Source organism: Ciconia boyciana, chromosome 19 (assembly GCF_034638445.1).
Source record: "Ciconia boyciana chromosome 19, ASM3463844v1, whole genome shotgun sequence".
Lineage (NCBI taxonomy): Eukaryota > Metazoa > Chordata > Aves > Ciconiiformes > Ciconiidae > Ciconia > Ciconia boyciana.
In genome coordinates, this window is record NC_132952.1 from 7,534,238 (window position 1) to 7,559,699 (window position 25,462).

General features: G+C 41.6%; 1 protein-coding gene across 2 annotated transcripts in view; it reads left to right on the forward strand.

Annotated features, from left to right (window-relative positions):
• Window positions 1-25,462, forward strand: part of SKI (SKI proto-oncogene) — a 121,374-nt gene that overhangs the window by 84,470 nt on the left and 11,442 nt on the right. For both annotated transcript variants that reach the window (XM_072883770.1, XM_072883769.1), the window contains exons 3-6: window positions 21,180-21,305; window positions 21,812-21,927; window positions 23,706-23,980; window positions 24,966-25,267. In XM_072883770.1, the coding sequence (XP_072739871.1) occupies window positions 21,180-21,305; window positions 21,812-21,927; window positions 23,706-23,980; window positions 24,966-25,267 (819 nt within the window). The remainder of the gene's footprint in view (window positions 1-21,179; window positions 21,306-21,811; window positions 21,928-23,705; window positions 23,981-24,965; window positions 25,268-25,462) is intronic.

Sequence of the window (25,462 nt, forward strand, 5' to 3'; positions counted from 1 at the left end):
TATTGGCATTTATTTATTTAGTGTCCCTACTCACTCCTAGCAGTGCTTGAAGATCACTTCATCACCCCGTGTTAGGAATTTTGGTTCTAGACTGATATGCAAACTAAAGAAATTGACTATAAAAAGAGTGAAGTTGAGGTTTTGGGGTTTTGGTGGGATTTTTGTCCAGCTTTAATATTAATTATAATTAAAAAGCAGAGGAAAGAGCACATTAACATGAATGCTTTCCCACCCATCTGAAAGCTACCCCAGCTTGCATTCCACATGGGTCCTGTTAGCTCTACAATGACTACTGCTAACAGCACATGATTTTAGTATCTAATCCTATTAGTCATGACCCAAATCAGCTTTAAAATGGTTAAACGCATAGAAGAGGAGTAGGAGTAGAGTGTCAAGAATAGCTTGGAAGAAGATGTTATCCCACATACCAAGGAGTTGGTATCTCAAAGGTGTCACAGTGATGGAAGTGAGGAGAGGACTAAACTGCCAAGTAGGTTTACCAAATAAATATTGACTTCCAATGGAACATGCACTTCTCCATTAATTGAAAATATCCCTTGGTACTCCTGATGCAGAGCCTCCATGAAGTCCAGGAGAAGCTGCTCTTGTTCTACAACTTTGAAAATAATACCCATCAAAACTGCCAGTGATTTCTCATGTTTAGAGAATAGGATCAGGAGCCAGAATCCAGCAGCCTTCATCCTTAGCTCTGGCATTCACTGGAGTGAGTCACTTGGCCTGCTTTTGTTGTGCGTATGAAGATGTGAACAGAGCTCATGCATGTGATGGCACAGCTCGTTGGCTCTTCATACAGGTCATGATTGAAGTTGCTGTAAAAGTAGGCCTAATTTCTGAAATTAATTGTCACTAAAAAAGCGGTTTTGGCCTTAATGTTTGGTTCACTCTGTGTGGAGCTGTGGAAATGCTGCTCCATTTACATTTTTTATACTCCTGTTTCTCACCACTCTGAACATGCTGTCGTGCTGTCTTTGGATGGATGAGAAGAACCACAGACCTACAAAGTAGCAAGTGGAAAACTGTAGGAAAGAATGTCAAGAGCACTGACAGGGTCTGAGGTAGCTGTGCTGGAAATTTACAGTGTATGTGTTGGAGTAAAGTGAGTGTCAGAAAACCCACCTTCAAGGATGTCTTGATGGTGTTAATGCATTCACATTAAGTGCAGCCCTTAATTTATTTGCATATCTTCGTTTCTTGGTACTTACCCATAGCTTTGCACCCTATCTAGAGGAAAGGTGACCCAGAAGGTAGCAAATTTTTGAGATATTTTAAAAGCGTACATTTGCCAGAGATAGATACTGCTTCACTTCTGATTTTAAAGGGAATGGGGGAGGGCTTAATGTTGCAGCTATCCCTTTAAGGATTGTGGTTATAGTCCATGTTATAATCGCTGCTTTGATCTGATTAAATCCTCAGCCACAGAGAAATCAGCTTAGAGAAACATGTCTCCTGTTGAACCTGAGAGCAACAGCAGTTCAGAAAACCAAGCCAAGCCAAATACCATTAGAAAAAAATAAAACCTTTAGCTCTCACAAATAGTATGGTGATGTTGTAAATCACATAGCACTGCTTTACAACAGGATATTTCAAGTCTACTGATGGTGGATATCCAAAATGAAAATCACCTAACTATACCGTGGCTTCATCTCCTGTGCAAACACATGAAACCTGTCCCAAACATAAAATGAAACCTTCTGGATTTTGTTGGGTTTTTATTCTTGTGCCTTCTGCCTCTTTATGTGGTGTCAGGAACCACGTATGTGTAGGATGGTGAAAGGGGAGGAGTTATCATGCTTTGCCTGGGAGCTGGGGATCAAATGAAGTTTTAATCTTCTTTCAGTCTGTCTGTCTTCTTATTACACTCAATCTCCTTTCAAGATGTTATTCAAATCCATACATGGGTCTCTTTACCAAGATTATAACACAAGAAGTATCCCATTAAACAGTTCTGATGGCACCCAACAAAAATCCTTAATCTGTGGATCACTATTAAAGCTGTATGGAGGGGAAAAAAAGGGGGAAACCCCCACTTATTTAAAACAAAAAATGTTTTTTCTCTGATCTTAGATTCACCCTAATATTACTTGCAGTGTAGCTTTCAGCAGGCTCTGTGTTCATCCTTACTACTATAGGCAAGGAACGTCTACCACTGACTGCTAATCCTAAATTAAAGTTAATACTTTTTTTTTTAAGTTGTTTCACCTGATCTTTTGAGTCAGCAGGACTACAACAGTTTCATCTTAGAGTGAAAATTAAGACTTGTTTCTCTCCAAACTCACATGAAGTAGGAGTCAGGATATGTGAGTCTCGGTTATAAAAATTCTGCAAGAAAAGTCAGTCTTTTCTGCCTGTGTCTTTATCTGAAATTGAGGAAGCTGCGTTTTGCACTTAAGTCCTTGTTTACACTCTCACTTTAGCTCTACTAAGCCAGAACAGTTAGACTATACCATTATGTAAGGATTGCCATTTTAAAGCTCTTCTGCAAATTAATTAGCTTCACAGCATGCCTGGGTGACATAAGCATTAGTTTATCAGGGTTAAGTGACTTGCCCAAGGTCATGCAAGTCTGCAGTATGAGAGGCAGGACAAGAATCATGTTTTACCATGGTGTCCAAAATCTTAACAAACCAATGTTTGGCCATTTTTGTTCACTAAACTTTGTGAACTGTTAACAAGCCCTGTTAGCCCTCAAGATGCTTCAAGCTCTGTTATACTGTATACAAACAGAACGAGTGTCTCCACTAACCTTTTCCCCTCTTTGTAGAGTTTCTCAGTGATGACTGGAGCAACAGCAGTATTCCTGCCTGCAGGCAAAGCAGTGATTTTGACAGGTTTGTTAGTTGTCATGTCTCCTGCAGCATGGCATTAGTTTCTCCCTAGGAGAGAAACTCAACAGAGGAGAGGGATCTGAGAAAACTAAGTTTCAAGGGACGGTCTCTGTTCTGTGCTGAGTTATACTACCCCTTGCTGAAGAACTTAAAGCCTCCAACTGCCTCCTTGGTCAACTGAAGGTAATTGGAAGAGGTGCATGCAAGTCAGACGCATAAATACGGGGGAGGTGGAGGTGTCACTTTTTTTTTAAATTATGAAGCTGCAGGGGAGAAAAGATGTACAAAACCAAACCCAGATCTGCCTAGAATACAGCCAGCCAGCTATTCTGGGAAGGCAACAGCTAACAAAAGACAGGAGAAAGGCAAGAAGACAGAGGGCCCCAACCTATTGTTTCCCCTCTTCATTCCAAATAATCATGACTTCCATGACCTCCTGGCTTGTTCCCTCCAATGAGGATTTCAGGACAGCTGCTACCCTGAACAGCTGAGCCAGGCATTATTTGCCTGGTTTCCCGCAGTTCCTTCCTCCCACTTCAGCAGCAGCAGCAGTTGAAATGATAAACTTCTCTCCCACAAAATTAATCTGTATTCTTTAATAAAGGCTTGGGATTCTACTTGGTATTTCAAATAACTTTTCCTTCCCTCCCCCTGAAATTTGCTGCTTTACCTCCATTCCCTGTTCCATTTGCAGAATTTTGTTTCTGTACAATAATGTCTCAGCCTGTTTCTTACGGAAGTTGACTAAACTTGGCCTTGTTGAGAACAGGATTGCAAGTTTGTCAGCGAGAGTTTAGCAGAGGTGGTGAATTTGCAGCATAGTTCAGTTCTTTTCCCTCTTAAGCAGAAGTCTTGCTATTGTGGTTGGGAGAACCTGCCCAAATTTCTTGGAAAATGATCCTCAAGCCACATGTATGGGAGAGCTTAGACGACTGCGAAGAATTTTTGCCTTAATGTGTTTGCCTTAATGTAAGTTTAGTTTTATATCTACCTAAAGGTGATAATTTTTGTTCCTGTTGTTGGCTGGCAAGATTCTGCTCGAGATGAACTTCTATTTTTCTCAGCCTCAGTACTGTTTCTTTAGGTGAAATGTCAACTTCCCTCTGATTCACGCTTTCTAAGCTAAATTTACACCATAGACAGTACGGTGCATTTATACAAGCAGGCTGTTATTTTTTTCCTTGGGGAGAAAAAAATCTACTCTGTCTGGAGTCATCTCTCACCAAACCCACCTTGTCCACTTTTGCTTGATTTCTGTATGGTACATTGCCTTCTCAGGCCTCCTTCTGCCAGGTTGGTGCCTTGCACAGAGATGAATGATTTTCAGCCAGCCAGCTACACGCCTTGTCCAGCTGGGATAGTGACCAGTGTAATATTTCATTGCCCTGTTTCCAGTGCAGGTCTTGGGCTTCAACTGACATAGGTATATTCCATTAGACCTTCAAGTTAACCTGGGGTTTTTTATGTCCAATCTCAGAAAAATGGAACAGAGAGATCCCTAATATGAGATAGGTAAAGATTCAGGGATTGGAATTGGTGACATATAGTCTCATGGTTAAGCAGGGAATAAAATAAACAAAAAGCATTAGTTGGAACATCTCTTCACCCCTAATGCCACCTTATAACAGTAACATCTGAACCATGACTTTGTCTATCCAGGCTCTCCATTTTATGTTGGGTTGCACAAGTGAATGGGTGGTCAGTCTAATTTTGGATTTTTCTTTCATGTTTGAGTTGTGCATTTTCTTCTTTTGGTGTTTCAGTGCAACAAGACACTTCATCGTATGGTGGTCTGCAAATACGGGAAGTCCTTAAGCCACTTAATTCTCAGTTTTGTGTTTCTTTTATACATCCCTTAAACCAAGTTAAACTCTGGCAATGTAAGATTGGTTAAATTATCCTTATGGGGAACTTCAAAGATCAAAGCAAACCATAGGACTGCTCATCTTCCAGTACTGGAGGACTGCATTGTTGTCTGATTCTTCATATCATATGTGACTGATTGTGCTGGCACGATGCGTGACACTGGGATAGATTGTTTGCTTGGATTTTCATTAGTCTGTTACCTGCTGCATTTAAGTCAGATTCATGAAGGTTACGCAGCAAGTAGTCTTTCATGGACTTGTTTCCCTCGGGGCAGCGGTGGTGTTCATGGCAACATTGTAGAGAGAGAAGAAAGAAAATTGTCTTTCTTCCCAGAGCTACAGAAGACAAGGAATTTCTCTTCGCAAGAAGCAAAATGGTTTTGGTCCTTTTTGGGAAGATGTCAGGCCATTTTTCCACACAGTCATCTTCCTGGTCTTTGTCCTTGTCTCTCTGTAGTAATAATAAATGTGTATGCAGCAAGTGCAGGCATCTAACGGAATGCCTTAGTCTGGTATATGTGGTGCACATACATATTGAATTGTCCAGGAAGACACAATAGTACTGCAAAGACCAGCAGCACAGGACCTCATGCCCAAATTTGTCCTCTTGAAAATGACCGGTAGTTCTCTTCTTCCTTCCTTCCTTCCTTTCAGAAGCAAGGGAGCATGTGTCTGAATGCAGATGTTTGACATTTCTCATGCCACCCCACAGATCTAAGCCCTTCATCTATGTTATCACAATTTCCTGTACAGGACTCAGCCTATGGTTATTAAGTTTCCTTCTGTGCATGATCCACCCTCACTTCAGCTTCTGTCATTAGACAGAGATTTCCTGTCCCTGTTTTACATGGATACACACCATCTCTTTCCCTGATTTATTTTTTTTTTTAAATTTGTTGCATAGTGGATGGAAAACAGCATTGAAATGCAGGCCCTGTGAAACTAGTTGTGTTACTGAGCAGTTACGTCCCCTTCGCACAGGTTTGATCTTCTTCCTTCTGCTCATACTGACGTTGTGGTGTTTGCTTTCATGGAGTGAGGACCTGATTCAGTCTTTTCCTTGACCCAAGACTTCTGGGTCAGGCATTTATTGCTAATTTATACCACAACTTTGGCAAAAATACAGCACAGTTCTACTCTGCCCAGAATATGGAAGGCTACAGACCTATGCTTATGTAAGGTTTTGCTTGCTTCGTTTTGGCTAGGCTGCTTGTGATGGTTTTTAACATACACTACTTCTCGAAGTCTTGTGTGTTTCAATCGCTGCATTATAGGCTTCATTAGAAAAGTTCAACTCACAACTGGTTTTGAGGTTTCAAAGTTTCAGGTAAAGGGAGAAAATAATATAGGAGACTTTGAAGCCACTACGATACCAGGGCTGAATTTCAGTTCTGTGTTGATTCCCATGATGCGCTTGATGCAGTGTCAGTGTTGTGACAGCATAATTCCACGAAAAGAAAGAAAGGCAGACTTAGACTGTTACCTTGGAAATCTTGCTTACTTTGCAGTTTGTAAGTCAGTTGTGTTGACAATAAGAAGAAAAAAAATCCATCCCATGGTTTAAGAAAAGGAAAGTGGGGGAAGGGAAGTTGGCCTTTATAGCTCCAAAGTTTCTGTCAACTCCTTTCTTTGTATTTCTGATCTCAGGCTGCAGTCCAGACTCCATGGTGGTTTGTAATTAAACCCAAATTTTGAAGGTTCTGTGGAGTTCTTGTTGCCTACCAGGTCAAACTGAATCTGGTTTCTATCATGGAATATTTCAGTTCAGTTACCCCTTGAGGAAGTTTGGGAACAGACAGTCCATTCATATTGAACAGATGACCGAGGCTTAAAAAAACCCATTTTGTCTATTAAGCTTATGGCTAAGATATTATGAAAACGGCTTAATAATGTGCCCTAACATTTATACCACACTATTTTCTTACTTTAATTTTCCAGGCAATTAAAAATAATTGAAAGTTACTGCCAAACCCCCTGAAGATATACTTTTTCTTTCAAATAAGCTTATTTTCATACTTGTGAGGTCACCAGATATTTATTTGACCATCTTTATAGGGGTCAGGCACATTACACACACAGAATGGGGATGTGGAATAGAACTTGCATTGTAACAAGAAAGTGAGAAGTAAGAGCAAAAAACCAGTACATGTGATGCCCAGTGGGTGTTCATATTTGTTACTTGGGCACGACAAACATAACTCGTTATACATATACCAACTGAGGCCTAAATTTGGCAATTCGCTTAAGTACTAGAAGTTAAGTCTGTGTTTAAAGCCTATTAATTTTGAATAGATGTAAACAAAAGTTTGAACGCTTTGTCAGGTATGAAGGATGAATTTGGGCCAGCAAATACCTCAAGGGGGTTACTCAGCTGAGCAAGGTCCAGTCTTGTGTGGCAGTTTGCTCCCGTGGGCCCTTTTGGGGTGCCGTTCGCATTCTGACATCCCTGGGAGTCTCTGTGGCAATGAGAAAAAATGCAGTGGGGAGAGAAAGCAGGAATTATATTGGTAGATATAGGCTGTACATAGTCAAAGCTCTCTAATCTGCTCTCCTATTAATAGAGTTGTAGCAGACACAACCCATGTGGCTGCGCAGTCACGCTGCACTGTAATATTGCTTAGCCAGTTCTCCCCCTAAAGGCTTAAAATCTATCATGTTATACAAGAAGTGAAAGCCTTCTTGTAGTGTCCCAGATTTCCCTCTCCTGTCCATCCCATTCGCCTTCCATTTTTCCCTTCAAATTATCTTTTGCTGCCTCATTTGATGTTACACAAAATAGGTTTTTTGAAGTATGTTGTATATCTCTCTGTATACATATTCACGTACATTCTCTGGGCATTTCCTCTTAGATCTCTTATCTGTAGTCAAAAGGTGAGTTTGTGTTGGAAAAAAAGAAAAAACGGGTGGGCTTTTTGTCAAAATTTTGTGTATTGCATGAGACAATTTGCTAAAGGCTTCTTCTTTAGTATTGGTGTTCATGTTGATCGTCCCAGTGTAGGGGGTAATATTTTGCTCAGTTATTTTAGTTTTTTTGTAACTGTTGCAAATGTTTCTCTTTTCTCAATGTTACTAGCCCTTTTGAAGTCCTTTTCTAAGTGTATCACTCCTGCATGGTAAATGTCCTAGCTAAAATTAGTTCTATTTAGACAAGTCACTCACTGGAACATAAAAGGTTCTTCCAAAGCGAACCCTTTCTGACAGAGGACGACTGATTTGCTGCATGGGTTTGTGGGAAAGAGTAAACTAAAGGGCCCTCTCCTCTCCTTCATTTCTCCTCCTCGCTCCGTCTTAACACCCCCACCCCCCCCCCTTTAACTCAGCATCTGGTGGAAAGAGCATGTGATGCCTATTTCTAAAGGCAGCAAAATAAGCTTTGAAAGTCTAAGACTGTAATTGGTTGTCTGCCTTTATCCTTGGAGCTCTGGGGAGGTTTCAGCAGTAATAACTGTTACTTAAAGTAGATGAGCTTCTTGTGGCTTTCTTAGAATTGTAGAGCACATTAGTTGTCGGGTGTTAAGGAAGCATCTGCCTGTCTGTAGCTTTCAAAACATTTTGTAAGCAAAGAATTTAGGTTTTTCCTGTCTTCTGTGTATGGATGGTGAGAAGTTACTCCTCAAAAAGTGTGTTCTTACAGCAATGGCCTGCCTTGACTGAAAAGATATGAAGGAAAACCAAGTTCCTCTTAATGATATTAAATTTGCTCAGTATCTTACTTAAAGCTATTGGCACCTAAAATATTCTTAACTATATAGTTACTACTCCTCTCCTTCAGTCAAAAATGTAGTCATCTTTTGATAAAAAGACTCAAGGTGGTAGTTTCCACTAGAATCAGATTGGTAACTGAGGCCTTGCACGATTTTGTTCCACTAGGACTAGGGGTTTTCCATTGCGCTGCCTTTTAACCGTAATAGGATTTGTAACTATTAATCCACGATCAATGTATTGACAGAATACTTTCACCAATATATATTTAAATCAGTCTTGGGTTTAAAAACTGCATTGTCCATTGGTTAGAACAGAAAATTCAGACTCACTGGTGATGCATTCTACTCAGTCAGTGACTTTATGAGTATATTTGAGCTAATTGCAGTTGTTTCCCTATACCTCGTTGTACTTGGCCTTCAAAGCAAAGAGCCTGGCTCCCAGTCCTGTCATGAGACACGTAGACCATATTTTCCAGAATAGTCTCAAGCTCTCCTGTAGTCATCTCAGGTAAATTAAATGCAAGTGAAAAATAAATGTACCGCAGCCCTAGGCCAGTGCCGCCTTTCTGCAGCCTTGAGGATCCAAATTGTTTCACAGAGTTTTTATTCTAGTGTATTGTTGATTACCAAAATGACACTACAGCCAAACTAGATCTGCTGATAAAATGCATTGTCATGAAGCAGAGTAACCTCCCCCATTAAGTGGGGATGCGGAGCAGGTTGTCAGAAAGAGCCCTATAAATAAATTCAGGTGAGTAAGGATCACAGTGCAGACAAGTGGGGTTGTATTTGCTATGCTCCACTGGCTCTTAAGACTTTGAAGTAATTCGTCATGATGCCCTTAGACTGTTGTCCCTGGCTTAGGCTGTCAGAAGACTGTTCCATTGCCCTCACCCCTCGGTGTCAGATGCTTACGCACAAGTGCCAGGCTTCTGGCAAAGGTCTTGAAAGAAAACCAACCTGCCACAAATATCAGATTAGGTGTTGAGAGGAAGAGTGGAGCAAGGACTGAAGGCCTTATTCTTCAACTGAATTGTGAGAGATTGTTAAATATACACTGCTCATTGACTTTGTTGTTTTATATGCTATTTTCTTTTCCTCCAGTAATTACTCTGATTTAAAACTAAACACAGGCCTTTGAGCTCTGTCTTAAAAAATGCAAAGCCAATTAAATATACAAAACTATTCAAGAAACCATAGATCTGGTAACTATCCATAAGGTTGATCCATATGGTCTTGATCATATTTTTGCCTGATGTGCACTGCTGTATGAGTGGTAGGGATTTGGATTAACATCAAGGTGCCTAATGAAGTTTTGGCACAGAAGACTATAGATGGGAGACAGTTGCCCTGACAGCTCACTATTGCGATTGTTAACTGCACTGGAGGTGTTGTGGCTTCAGACATGCACAGTTCTTGGACTTGTCTGGGAGAAACCAAGTATGTTGTCATAGACGTGCTGTGAAGAGACCAGATTCCAGCAGGATGGGACTTTGTAACTGCAGTGGTAAAATAATGTGTCACCCTAATAGTCATGAAACCTGTGAGTATGGCTTGTGCTTGGGAAAGATGCCAAAGTAAGAGAGATGAAAGTCAGATGAACCCAAGAGGAAGAAGTTCTGAGGAGCAAGAAGGTCTCTGTTAACTAACGCCTGTCCTTGTAATAAAGAAAAAAAGGTAGGGTGCCGGTAGCTTTTTAGTTGCATCACCATGTTGAACAAGGGGCAGATTCTGTGCCCTAGGGACCTCTACGGGGACAAGAGAAGTTGGGGAAGAGCCAAAGTCAGGGCAGTCTGGAGCTTGGCAGCTGCCTGCCCAGGTATTGCCGGAGAGTCTGACAAACGAGCATGGAAAGCCCATCTGTGTTCCAGCCATTTAGAGCCCCCTCTCCCCTTTCCTGGCTTCATAAACTGTCTGGTTGCTGAAGTTCATTATGCATTAGTTGGTACTTGGGGAAGAACACCGTGCCTGGTAGAGGGCTGATATTAGTGGAAATCACAAGGAGAATACTTGTCCTTTTATGTAACATTTGAAACTAAAATGAAATTCTTGGCTGGCAGAGTGGACATGTCTGCACAGTACAGGAACTGATGCCTTGGAGGGAGTTTGAAGCTGGAACTTAAGTGCAGTTACAGCAAGAGAGCCTGGTTTCATTTCAAAGAAAACGCGAGGAGAAAATTTTGTCTGCAAATGGCTTTTTAATTACCAGAACTGTGACCCCCCCCAAACAATTCAGCAAAGATTGGGCAAAGCAAATCTGTTCATAGAGGAAATTTTGATTTTCCTTGATGAATCTGATGGCATAACTTCCCTCAGCTTCAGTGACAACAGGAGCCGAGCCCTTAGTTCCTTCCAACTGCCAAACCTGCTTTCTGTTCTCCTGGAACACCCGTGCATGCGTGTGTGCAGGCGCATATGCCTGCTTCATTTGTTTTCCTCAGTCAGTCGCATTCTCCTTCCCTTCATATTGACAGGGCATCAGAGAGTTCCCAGGCAACTGTTGCCAATAAAAACGACCAGAGGAAAAGGGGCCATTCTTTCTCCTTAGCCCCTCTGACCTGGTTTATACTAGTCTCGATCACTGGCTCTGCTCAACCAGTGGGAAGCATGAGTTGAACTTTTTTGTTTTGTTTTAAACCACAGGGCAGGGAATTCTTTTCAAGCTCTAACTTTTCGTTTCCACTGGAAGGGCAAAACAGACTCTTAGCCAATGGAAAAGAGGCTTCCAGTTGCATCAGCCAAGAGCCAAAACGCAAGTACATCGTGTAACAAATAATCAGCTATCTTTTCAGACATTTCTTTTAAAGAAAAATAAGAAAAATCAGGGGGTGCTTTGTTTGAGGGATTTATCACTGACATGGCGATAGCCGATAGCCACATTCATACATGGCTTTTACTTTGTTTCTGGCTTATTTCAGTTTTCCCATCTGTGCAGTGGGTATCATACTACGATGGGTTTGTGCTTCTTATGCTTGCCGATAGCAGAGGGATTTTAACTAGAAGAATCAGAGAAGCAGAATCACTTTGAATGGGAAAAACTGATTTTGTTGAGCAACTACTAAAGATTCGTAGAATTCTGAGACTAGAAGACTGGCTATTAAAAAGTCAATGTTTGTAGAAGATTTGGAAAGTTTTAAGGATTTATAGGATCAGATCTATATCAAAGAGTAATTTTATATGATAGATTTACAAGCAGAACAGTGAGATAAAAGCATAATTGTTGTGATCAGAGATTAAACAGCTAGTTGAACTGTCTGAGCATTTTTTTCTCAGTGCAAGTTTCGAGGTAGTACTAGCTGCATCTTCGTGCTAACCAAGCTTCACTAATCCTGAACTCGGGGAAAAGTTAGCAAGTTGCAGTAAAGTCTCCAGTGGCCCAGAAGAATCCCAGGAGACTTACCAGTCTTTGTGAAATAGAAGAGTGGTGAGATTATTTGCATTTCCTCCCTCCATTTCAAAATCAAGTTTCTGGATCTGAGGTTTACCTGGGAGGTTGCAGCTGGTTTTGCTATACCACAGCTTATTAGCAATGCCTTACTGTTTGCTCCTTAGGATAAGTGCAATCATCAGATGTCATCTGGCCTAATTTTTTTACTAAAAGAATAAAAGGAAAGAAATGTTTAGACAGGAGAGAAACTTCTTTTCTTTCTTTTATGCTAGCCAGGAAGCTTTGAAAATGGATGATGACTTACACCAGGGGCTACGTAGAGTGTTCTAGAAAATAATTTAAATTTGCCTTTACAAAATGAATTAATCAAAAGGTACTCTGTAGGAATTTGCTTTAAATGGAGATAGTGTCTGAAATAAAATAGTCCAGTCCCTTTTCACCACTTCTGTTGTAAATTTTGTATGTGATTCCATAGAAATTAAAGATTCTTGCACAGGTGTGAGAAAAATTCAGTTCCCAATTTTTTAAGGTGATCTTCCTATACTACCATATGACTAAGACATTAACTCTTTACACAGCATTCTTGTAGACTAGCTGGGAAGTTGCGTTTACATTGCTATCAGTGAAGTAAAATCAGGCCTTTCCACAACCAGAAGATCCCCTCTCAGGAAGAGACGAAGTGAGTTCTTGTAGGCTCATCAATAGGAAGGGAGAGCAGGTTCGTTCCAGTGAGGTGTTTTTTTTTTCACAGCTCCTTTTTATGCCTATGCATAACAGGCGCTCTCCGAAGCGCTCTCAACTGTGGTTTGTGAAGATTCCCCACAGGTCAGACTTGGGGGACACACTGGCAGCCAGCATGTGTGCTGTGAAGGCAAGAATAGAAAGCAAATACTTCCCGTAATCACACATCCCAAAATGACAGGGTAAAATGAGTACTTATGCTTCCACCAGAGCAGTGAAAAATGGCAAGATGGAAAGTCTGGACTCCTGCCCAATGAAACCAAAATTGTAAGAAAGAAAAATAAAACAAATGCTACATATGCTCCCTAGAACTGACACTGCAATGTGGTAGGTTTTTTCTCTTTTAAATATATACAGTAGACAAGCAGTAAATCTTCTTACAGCTCCGTAGAACAGCATTATTTTTAGCTTTTTTTATTACCGAGACAACCCTTCATAGCTTTCAATCTGTAGCTGAATATATTTATTTTTTTAATCCACGTGAAAGTGCAGTCCTTATAAAGACCTCTAATACCTTATTAATCCTTTCTGGACCACGTCACAAAGGGGCTTTAGGAAGCAAGTGTTCTATCCAGCAGTTGAAGTGCTTGGGAAGGCTTAAAGGATGCAGATAAAGGGCCCTTTTTCCCACATCGAAGATACCTCTCATTTGCATTTTTTTAGTTTGATTTTAACTAGAAATCTGAAAGGAGTCTTAAAACAACCAGAGAAGCACAGAGCGCACTCCGTTCTCACGTGGTTCAGCCTGTTCTTAGGCAGACTCAGGCCTGCAGTACATAAAAGCACCATGTGGAGAATTCCAGGTTCCGTTCCCAAGTTCAGGGATTGTGGTCTCGGTAACCTCCAGAAGTAGCTTTGAATGCTTGTCACTGGTAAAGGTCCATTTCTTCTGAAATGCCATTCTACAGGGCTCTGCAACGGAATACCATCGTTGTGCCCGCAGGAGCCTGAACCAGTCTTTGGGCTCTGAAGAAAAAAATTACATGGGTACTACTAGAGGAAGAGTTACCGCAGAGTGCCACATGACTTCATTGTGCTTAAAATAAGACTTTGCATCCTTTTCTTCCAAGTAAAAGTAGAAGATAAACTTCATAGCACCCCTTAAAAATGGGTAAGTAGTATTACCCATTTTGTATCTACAGGTCAGCTGAGTTCAAGTACTGAGTTAAGTCCATGGTCACACAAGTGAACAAGTAAAGCCGTTTAGAATAGAACCTAAAAGTTCTGTCTTTCAGTTCCCACTTGTATTACTCAATGTGCTCTTCATGGAGTAGGAACAGAACTCATATACTCTGATTTCTCAGCAACGGTCTATGCAAATATTTTTCTGGAGACTTTCCTAGTGCTCTTCAGGCATTACTAGTAGCATGAAATGCAGAGATTGGGGTAGTTGCTTAGATTTGCTTTTCATCACTGAGTAAGAAAAGCCATGAATTTCTGTAGAAAGATGCTATCAGAGCTTCTCATACTTAGTTTACCTGCACAACTATTCAATAAAATAATGAGAGTAATAATCTCTATAATTTTGTGTTCCCTTGCTGTGCTTCAACTCCCAACATTTCACTTTTTGTAGTGCCTTTCCTGCAAGGAAATATTAATAAAGTAGTAAAAGCTTTGTCCCAGTAATGGTTAACAGCTAAGTTGCCAAGTCAAATAAGAAGCACTAGCAGCATTCTCATATGCTTCGCTTGCAGATGCCATAACTGAATGCAGTGCAGTTGGCTGGAAAGGTAGTTTCAATCCATCTTTTTCACTATGTATAGGGTTTTTTTGGCTATTGGATAAGTTTATTCTTAAGAGCAAGCTAGTGTTGGTGAAAGAAGCTTGGCAAAACCTGGAGAATAAATAGAGCATCTCAGTAGCATGACTACTCCTGGCTTTTAATGTGCTTTTGCTCTGGTACAGCTTATGAGTTTTTGAAAATGCTATCCATCCTGCCTAAATTCTGACATAGAGGAACACCTCAGAAGGGTGAGAAAGATTGTTGACTAAACTCCCACTTGGTCCTTGACTTCCCCGAGTATGTTAAAATGATGCCGAGTTTTCCCCATAAGATGTGTACCTGTCCAGTCCATTCCTTGTAACCCAGCAAGGACCTAACGGATGGGTCTGTATAAAGTAGCAAAGAAAAAGAAGCCTGTTGCTGGCTGGCATGAATTTGCTAGAGATGGCTCTTCACCGCGCGAGAAAACTGTTGGTATCCATATATTGAAATAGGTGAAAATCTTCAGGCACTTCTGTAACATTTTTACTGGTATATCTGTAGTGTCAGAGGGTTTTATTCTTGACACATCTTTTGAAGTAGAACAGAATTAATGTTAGTTTCCTAGGGGAGGGTGATGGAAATTATTTGCTTGGGATCTTATAAATCAATCAGTAGCAAAACTTGGAATCACGAGCCCTTTTCTGTTCATGTATTCCACCCCTGTGCTCTCTACAAAATCATCTTTCCTATCCAGTTTACCTAAGGAGGAAAGTTTTATTGAGAATAGGTGTTAGGCTAGTCTTTCAAAATTCCCATGGCCTGTGGTGCAGATGTGTGCATTGCCCAGAGGGTCTTGCACCTTCACCGGTCTCTGTAGAACAGTTGCTGGTTTAGGTGTTTGCCTAAATTCCAGATTCCCTTGGAGTAAATAAGTAAATGTGAGCTGAGATGGTCAGATGATAGTTTTTAACAGGAAAAACATATTCAATAACAACCGGGTCATTTCTAGTCAAAGGCTCACTGAGTTGGCGGGAAGACCCTGCTCACCCAGTGGGACCCTAAGTGAACCTCAAGTACAGAGCGGTTGAGCCTGTGGTGCTGTACTGCTGCGGCACACGCAGAACGCCAACACGGGCATTTGACGCTAGTGGTAAAATGTGCTCACTGTCAGCTTTTTGCTCCTTCAATGTATTTTTATCTTCTGATGTCTGACATGTTTTAAACCCAAGTAGTCTCTCTCTGGGGTTTCTCCATGCTTACATCAGAGCGGCGTCTGGTCTTGTGGTTTGTGCCCCTAATGAGAAAGCTGCTTAATTTCCACACCCAGACGGAGTATCAGATGAGACAGGAAGCCCCACCCTTTCTCATGGTATAACTGAACTCAGCTCTTTGCATGAACAAGCAGCAGAAGCAATAGCTTGGACAAAATGATAGTATGCTATCTATAGATTTACAGCCCTTTTTTTTTTTATTTTGCCTACTCTGATTATATATGCTTTTCTAGCTGCAGAGTTTTCAGTGGAGATGTTTCTGATTTACACGCAAGTTAGGAATATGAAATTGAATTCTTCAGCCTCCTAGTATTTTCCCAATTAATTTTTTTAAGAGGCTGAAAGATTTCTGTGTGTTGGGATAGCTCGATAGCTTTTGGGGACATTAAGTCTTTCATTTCTAAAGATGCCACATAGGATGCCGTGATTCCTGCTGGTATGGTGTCCGCATTTCCAATGCATCTTTAAAAGGAGTGGACTGGGCCAAGGCACAGATTCCCCAGCCTCATCAAAGTATCGGCGCAGAGCCTGCTCTGCCCTTTTAACTCTCTAGCTTCTACGCAGAGATGAATCAGTAGCCCCGTGCCGTGTGGGTCACTGCACCGGCTCCCAGCCTGTCAGATGTTCTCAAAGCTGCAATAATAGCCGCTACAGCACCAGGCTGGCACTGCATCACTGAATTTGAAGAGCAGAGAAGCCTGGAGTTTTTATTCTTTCACTCATATCCTTCACCACGCATAGTGGATGTGCATTCACACCTAGCCTGGGAAAGGTTACAAACACAGATGAACATATGCTGTTACCCCATTTTAAGAGATCTGTGTTTTCAATTAGGTTTTGGAATTTGATGCCAAACTTAGACCCAGTTATGGGGAGATTTTATCAGCAGAGGATAGATCAGCATTTGGAGCACGGGCAGCTTTTCTGAAGGTACATTTCTAAGCTAGAAGTTCCACAGGCAAGGAGGTCTCTTAAATATTTTCAACTCCTTTCACCTGATGTTCTCCATTCTTAACAAGGCAAAAGAAGCCCATTTTTTCACTACCACATGCATCACTACACATTAGCTGAGCAATATAGCAAACCCTGGGTTGACAAAGAGCATGCTGAAGTTTGAAGGATTTTAACAGGGCCCTTGGTGTTTTGTGAACAGGGAGTTGCACTGAGTTTTAGCCCTGTTCAATAGGGCTGGTTGGTTTTTTACACAAGATGGAAGTGCACGCATTCGGCAGTACACGCCTTTACGTAGGCTTGGACCATCAATTGTAGAAGACTAGTTGCAGTTCCATTGACTTTCCCTTTTGCAGGATGGGGCCTGTACCAGTGTTCTGTCCTTCTGAAAGGGAGTCCTGTCCTGTTTGTCGTGGTCTTAGCTTATCCCCTAGTGGAAAGCTGCTCGCATCACAGAGTGGCGTAAAGATACCACGGTCATTGTTCAGTGCCACAGAGCAAAGAATGACGAGAGGACAAAAGTCATCTACTCAGCCCAGTTACATAGTGTTGGAAATAAGGTAGGGAAAAGAAAGTTAATTACTTCAGGAAATGTATCTTGGTAGATCCTCAGGCACCAAGAATCATATCCAGGAGCGCTTCCAAGTCTCAAAATTTAAGAATTTTTTCTGTGCTCGTTTTCCATTCTATGTTACAACGAAAAGTAATGTTAAGGTATCGTGCTGACCTGGTAGTGCTTGGCCTGCTGGTTCTGTTCATGGTAGTGAGCGCTGGGGGAGGCTTGCCTTTTGAGAAGTAGAGGGTCAAAAATTCTTTCTACTGGTCTCATGGTTTGTTACTGTAATACTTAATTGAAGTAGAAAATTTGATCTGACATGTCAAATGTGGCCCTGGTTGGCTAGAGGCCAAATTGGGCTGCTTAATTTCAGTTTGCCTTAAAATGGCCGACATTAAAGTTCACATGCCCAAATTTCTATTTGGAATGTACTTTTAAAATCTTTTCTTAGTAACTTTATAAATCTTTCTGTATCTGTTTTTCCTCAAAAATCAATTGCTTTAGAAAACAACAGTCCAAAAGCTTAAGTAAATGTTTCACATAGCATTTCTGGGCCCACTTTGTATCATGAAGTTTCTTACATCTGTGGATTGGAGAAAATGCATATTAACAAATCACTTTGCCCAGCGCAAAGCCCATTTGACAACAAACTATTAAGTTGCTTGCAATGGAAGAAAAACTGAATAGGAAATAAGGAAATATTTATTTCAGTCTTCTAGGGTTTGGGTTCAAGTTTTTTCTAAGTCATTTATGAAGATGGCAAAAAAGTTACATCAGATTTTCAGTATTTCTTTTGCAACTTTCTATGTTTCATTATTTGGCAAAGAGAGAAAATGAAATAAAATCATCCATATTTGAGCCGATACCAAGGTTTGCTGGCTGCTGTGGCTGGGTTGGAAGTGTCAGAGTGGGGTATATTGTTGCCTGGAATCTGTCCTAGAGTGGGATGTAATCGGTGAGTCATACGAAGAGAAGATTTTGTGTTCAGTATCTAGTCTTGTTCCGCATCTAAGTATCCTCCTATAGTTGTGAGCAAATGTGCTTCTGCCTCTTTCAGCATCCGAAGGCTGCACAAAACAAGAGGAGTGCAGTACCGTACGTTACTGACCTGCTTTGGTATTTATAGGTGGAATTTTTGATGAGTTCATGACACAGCCACAGTAGTTCTGTGGAGGGGGACAAAAGTGTTTTCAGTGGGATGTCCAAGCAGATAGAAATACACAAGAGCAAAAATTTAATCAAATGACTACAGGTTGTAGTCAGAAGCCTTCTGCTTCATGAGTTTCAGAGATGAACCTCCATTTCTTGATTAATAGCGACATGTAGTGCCTCAGTATTTCATAGATCAGGTGGGAAACTACCAGACCTGCTACACTTTTACATTGTTAAAATGGATCCTAAATACATGGTGGGGTTTTTTAAGCATGTACTGAGAGGCAATTCCTGCCTCAACCTGCAGATGATCTGTGTAAACAAAATGGGATAGTGGATGGAAAGAAAACTGGTGGAGGTCATCACAGCAGTTAAAAATTATGTTGGCAGCAGTCCTTTTTTGAGTCCAGCAGAAGTGCTTTACCGCTGTAGACAGCACGCGTTCGTTAGGAGTACTGAAGAGTCCTGTGGTGGGAGATGACTTGAAGTTAGAAAAATCTACATTCCCCATTTAGCACCTGTTTTTCTCTCCCCCTTTTTTCACCCCATTTCCATCTCTTTGTGGGGAAGGCAAACCTATTTTTCCTCCATGCACACACCTTGTTTACCGCTTTTTTTTTCTAGCAGCAGCTCATGTTTTCAGATCAGTACTGGCTCCTGGCAACAAAAGGTTAAGCATCATTTCCCAGGTCTACTGAAAGGGTTTGTGCTCAGAGCCCTCCTCATCGTCGGTGTCAGCCTTGATTTAAAGGGGAAAGGAGGGGAACAGTGGAGAAAGCTGGAGATGAGACATGATTTCTTTAAAAATGCAAACGAGATCATTCTGTTGAAATATCTTTCCTCGAACCTTTGTAAAACCTGACGCTTGCTCTCCTTTTCCCAAAGCTGCTTGTTTTTACGTGTGCCCCGTGGTACTGATCCCGCTCCGGCTGTGCGAGCGCGGTGGCGGAGGGGGTACCGGGCCCAGGATGGCCGTCTCCACGCCTGCCTGCACAGAATGTTCTGCAGACAGCAGAGCGCGGATGGTCAGGGGGAGGAATGGGTTTCCATGCTGAGTCTTGCCACCTGTTGCCTTTTTCATTCCAAGCCCCCCTTCCTCCTCACCCTCCACCCCAAGTTCCCCTCCCCACACAGCTCATCATCCCCAGTGGATAGGGCTGGGATCAGTAGTCACTTGCCAAATACCTTTCTAATGCTGTCACTAATTCTGCACAGACAGCATCTCTGAAAGCAAAACCAAATCTTTTCCAATGCATTGTCCTGCGTTTTCTACAAAAAGCATTTAGAAACGCCTTTTCTTTGTTGAGTTAGATGGGAGGGACCATGCCATAGCCACTACAAGAGTCAGCCTAGGGAAGCCTGAAGCTGTGCCGAAAGAATCCTCTGCAAATCCATTGAAGCTGGCATTTGGCACTGGCACGGGCTAATTTTGTACTTGGGGTTACACATATACACACCCATGTCATTCTTCTTCATCTGCTACATATGGAAAGCTGCCCCAGGCTCCAGATTGCCAGAGGATGTTTTACTAAAACCTCCAGACTTGGTTTGATTATGTTACTATGCACACTGGGCTGTAGAAGCGGTAAGAGTGGTGTGCGCTGCCAGATGAACTGGCATTAGCTAGATAGTCATCGGCTTGAGCCATCGTTCCACACTACTGCCTTGCTTCCATGAAAGCCGTAGACTGTTCACGGACATGAGGTCATAATTTCCTCCTAATTAAGGTGTGCAAAAGGGATGGCATTGCTCTAGTTACATAGCTGTTGGGTTTGCCTGGAAGTCAGCTGGGAGTCTGGAGAAGTGCACTTTAACAATACTGCTTTCAGTTCCTCATGTACTCTTCAGGTAAAGTCATTTAGATCACAATTTTCAGGAGTGAATAATCATTTGGAGAAGCAGTCTCCGAGTTCCCAATTTAAGATGCCTTGAAGGGGACTGATTTTCAGAACACAAGACAGAGGCAAATAAGATCCTTTCTTTCATTAGCAAATAGGCCTGGTTTTGAAGCATTTCAGGCTCTCCAAATGCTGGCATGCCTGTGTTTTACAGACACACCTGTATAAATACTTGTTTGCCCTCAAAAATCATAGTAAGGTGTAAGGATGAAAAAAATTAATGCAAATACGAGCGATTGCTAGTTATTGGAGCATGGTCCTGCCACCTTACTTAGAAGCAGGTTGAGTGGGCATATGGAAAGGTGGAGAGTTCAGAATTGTGAAAAGAAAGAAAAAGGAATAGAAACTGAGGTGGTATGTTTCTCTTATTATTTCTAGTCATGATGCAGCGTAAGGTCCAGAACCTTCTCCCTCCCTGCTGATAGACGTGTTTGTACTGGCAAGGCTTCAAGCTGGTATCCCCACTGCACCAGTTAAACCAGTAGTTACCAATTTTTTTGCAAGCCACGCTGGGACTATAGGAATTTTATTCCTTCACAGTGTTGAAGGAAAGGGGTTTTGCTTGCCAAAGGGCTTTCTTATGCTTGAGGATGATTTATGGGCCAAGCTGAGCCACTTGTGGAAAAGGCAAAGCAGCTTTTGGCAGCACCCCCAGAATCCACTGCAGCTGTGGGGTAGTGAAGTCATCGGCATAACAACCACTGCAAACAGAATAACAAAGTCTGTTCTGTTCTCGTTTAAAATAATCTTTCCAGTTCAGCAACCACATTAAACCTTACCTTTCTGCATACAAAAATAATAAAAGGCAGATAGTTCTCTGCAACATGGTGTGAATGTCTCACTTATATTACTGCCTATCACTCCTGCACCATCTACGCTGTATCGAAGTATTTTAAATGAAGGAATGAAGCGGCATTATGTCATAGTTTGTGTCTGTCCCTTGTTTTCACTCCTTTGTTTTTCCTTAGGTTTAAGAATGCAGAAAAAAACCAGTGTTTCTTTCTTTTAAATACAAATTTGCTTTTGCGTTATAACCTGTTTCTAAGCTGATTGCAAAATGAGTAATTCTGTCTTTGATTTTTCCTGCCTGTCTTTGTTTCAGGTCCCTTCAGATCCTCCTGCTTCCAAAAAGCCCAAAATAGATGACTCTGCTTCCCAATCTCCAGCTTCTACTGAGAAGGAAAAACAGTCCAGTTGGTTACGGTCCTTATCCAGTTCATCTAATAAGGTGATTGCTGACTATTTTGTAATCAAAAGAGAGATCAAATTAGCATGTAGCATCCCTCTACTGAAACCAGAAGGGAAAATGAGAGAAAGAACTTGCCTAGGTTTTCTAAATTAGTAACATTTCTGTCCTTTTCCTTGTAAACATTGAGCTATACAGTCCTCCCAGTTTCCTTGCCATCTTCCAGTGTTCACTGACCTTGATTGTGACAATGAAGTAAGCAATTCCTTCATGCCTTTGAGGTACCAGAGTCCTGAAAGACTCAGGAGCCTTTTGTGGTCTCTGCAAACTACATGTAACTTATTGGCAAAGAAAAAACACGGGGGGTTTTACATTAGTACAGTTCACCTCTTCCAGTAGAATCTAGTAAGTAAGTAGGTTCTAGCCAGTGGGGGAGTAGTTTTAGAGGTAACAGAATGTGTACTGAAAAGCATCACTAGCACTCCATTGTGATTTATAGTTTAAAAAATTGTTTGTATTTACTTATTTTTCTTTCCCCTCCTTCCCAGAGTATTGGCTGTGTCCATCCCCGTCAGCGTCTCTCAGCTTTCCGGCCCTGGTCCCCTGCTGTATCGGCAAATGAGAAAGAGCTCTCAACCCATCTTCCCGCATTGATCCGAGACAGGTAAGGAGACATGTACTGAAGGAGAATGGGGGTAGCAGCCGTGGAGATTTATTTGACAGCAAGTTGCTTTATGTTCGTTCCCTTGCACTGTTAACTGGTGGCTTTGTAATTCATTCAGTCAGTCCACTAGTGTCAGATTAAAAAGCATTTGCAGCTACAGTGTTTTAATTTGCAGAAGGGAAGCAAAAAAAAGTACTGATATTTTGTGCATTCATTAGATAGGTTTTCTTAGGTGAAACATGCCATAAAAGTCTGAAATGACGGCTGCTTCTGAAAACTTACGATCATTTTGGGGTACAGTCATCAGAAGTTCTCGGGCTTCACTGTTTAAAGGAAGATTGAGTTACTCTCATAGGGCAGGTGGTCAGGGACCAGCCAGCTATTTCCAGGCATCTGCCAATTGGCAACTGCAGCAGCTCTGTACCACGGGCCGGTCAGCGTGTTGCCAGCACGGCTGCATGGTACCTACTAGTGACAGTACCAATGGAAGACGAAGGACTGAATGGACATCACAGGCTACCCCATTGCCTCTTGATGGCCAGTGGTCCTGGGGGGTCACGGCAGAGCACACTGGGCAGGAGAGCCTGCGGAAGACTCCTCAGCTTGTCAGACAGCTGATGTTATAGGCCAGATTCTGCTCTTGGATAGGAACGTAATTAAACTGGTACAAGAATGAGTCACCACCCATAATAGGTGGGACTACTGGTGTCACAGTTAGAACGGAAAGTGTCAGGGCAATTATACGTTCCTTTGCCAGACTTGAACTGTTCAGTCTGAAAACATCTTTGTGCCAGATTGCTGCCTAAGGGTAATGGTTTTTTGGAAAGTTTGACTAAAGTGGCCAGGTGTTTTTAGGGAGTGTTACGGAGAGCATATTTTGCTGCCCTTATGAACAAGTTTCTTAGAAGCTGTGGGGATTGATTTGTTTGTTTTTAAAAAAAAAAAAAACCACAACACCACCACCAAAAACCAAAACAACAAAACCAAAAAGAAAAGACAGCCTACCAGCATATCCTTGCTTTTAGACAGCCTTTTCAGTTAGGTAGGGAGAGGAGGGCTAAACTGGTGTAAGAGTATGCCCTTGGTATCCCTGTGAGAAATTTGGCCAATTTAAGTCTTGGGGAAAAAACCCACCTTCAGCAGGTTCAGGAGAAATTTTAATATATGACTGAAAATACATCATGTAGTAGATGCTGAATTGAAGTTGCAAAGACAGTCTTTGCTATGTTTTTGCAAAATTCTGTGTATTTGACATTACAATATTACTGTCCTTTAACATAGATTTATTGTGGTTTTTCAGCGTGGTTTTACATACATGCACTCAGATGCATGCTGTGTCAAAAAATTAAACTTTTTGCACTCCTGTGGCCTTTCTTAAGGAAGTGCCGTTTCCACGTTTACAAAACACTTCTGGATAGACAGAAGTAAAACTGCGCAGTTAGGTAAAACAGTAACGCATGAAGATAATGACAAAACATCGTTATAATTTTTAGACTCTGGGAGATCTCATCTCTTTGGTGCTCTTAGAATATGTGGCACTTTGAATATGATCCCTTCTGAACTGGATGGAGATTAGCTGTATAAATCATCTCCATGTTTAAATGAGTGCAAAACGCTAGGCAAACGTAGGCAGATTGTTAGCTGGTGTAAATCAGTGGAACTTCACTGTCATTCCCCTAAGTGTCTTGCAGTTTCAGTGTAACACATGGATTGGGAAGCATTTTAAAGCCAAGAACATGACTATTTTCTCCTTCCTTTTGCCTCCCCCTCTAAAACAGTTTTTACTCCTACAAAAGCTTTGAGAATGCTGTGGCCCCCAATGTGGCACTTGCACCTCCAGCCCAACAGAAAATTGTCAGCAACCCCCCTTGTGCCACAGTAGTATCGCGGAGCAGTGAGCCACTGAGCAGCACTGTCCAGCCACGGAAAAGAAAACTTGCTGCAGAGAACACGGCTATCCCAGAAGCAGCAGCTGCTGTTGCGGCCACTGTTACTGCCACTGAAGAGGACAAGGAATCAGAAGCAGAAATTGAAGTAGAAACCAGGGAAGAATGTAAGTGACAGTTATATCTGCCTTTATTTTATTTTATTTGTGCTGGATTTTCTTCAGTAACCCACAGGAGTTAGCTGTTCAGCTTCTGTTGTGATTAAATATAATTCTGGAAGCCTAATACCTCAATGGGATGTAAAAATACAGCCTTCAATAATAATGAAAACCAAGAATGGAACATAAGCGGGGGGGGGTGTTTTCCTGGGAGAGGAACGTGCATCCACAAAAAGAAGCACCTGAACCACAGGTGTCCACTAACCTAGAGTCTTTTATTAAACCAGGTAAGTGTTGCACAGAGGACAAAATGTATGTGGTGTTCACATAAAAACTGATGGTTTGCTATCTGGTCAAGAGCCTTGTATAAAAGCCTTTATGGGATACACGCAAATAGCCCATAAAAATACCAGAGTGCACGCACGTGCAAGTGTGGAATTTTGTGTCAGACAAAGAATGTGGTCACACAGTTTCAATACTGCGTCCTTGGGGTTGAATACATAAAGCAGAAATCAAGAGCCAGGATGTTCTTAAACAGTATTCTGATATTGGGCCTCTCGGCAAAAAATGAAGGAAGACACTGGTATCACCTCATTAATGTCACTTAGATAATTCTGCTGCTGCCCTCAGTATGTTCAGTCTTTACTCAGTGCATGCAGTTTATGCAAAAAGAAGAAGTTTTATCCACTGGAAACAGCGGGATCATGTAGCTTTCCCTGAAGAAATCTGTTTCTTCACACCCATGGAGAAAACACTGTTTGTGATGTAAATTCCAAAGTCACAATTCAAGCAAATTGTAAGTTGGTCCCTTAAGTCAGTCAGGTTTGCAGTTTCATCACATTTCAAGTATCAAAGTATAAAACAAGTATTTTCTTTCTTCCATTTTTTTCATTGAATATTGAGTATCTCCTCTGTACAAAAGGGCCTCAGCATATTTTGAGTTATATTAGTTTTAGACATTTTTTAATTAATTTTCGATGTTTCTGTTTTTCAGTCACCTCGTCCTTATCCTCGCTCTCCTCCCCATCCTTTACTTCATCCAGCTCTGCAAAGGACATGAGCTCACCTGGGATGCAAGCCCCAGTCACAGTCAACAGTTCATACGAGGTTGCAACACATTCTGACTCCCACAGCAGTGGGTTGGAAGCTGAGCTGGAGCACCTAAGGCAGGCCCTGGACAGTGGCCTAGATACAAAAGAAGCCAAAGAAAAATTCCTCCATGAAGTTGTTAAAATGAGAGTGAAGCAGGAAGAGAAGCTAAACGCTGCCTTGCAAGCCAAACGCAGTCTACACCAGGTAACGTTGAAAACTAGCTTTCTCTTAGCACTGTCTGCAAATACTCCTCCAGGTAGAAACCATTAGGTAGTCTCATGTAAAAAAGAAGTGCCTCATTTTTCCCAAATAGCAACAGCCTTTACTGGGGTACTGTTTGTAAATTCAGCCGGGAGACCAAAGCATACAGGAACCATTCCTACATTTTTAAGCTTGCCA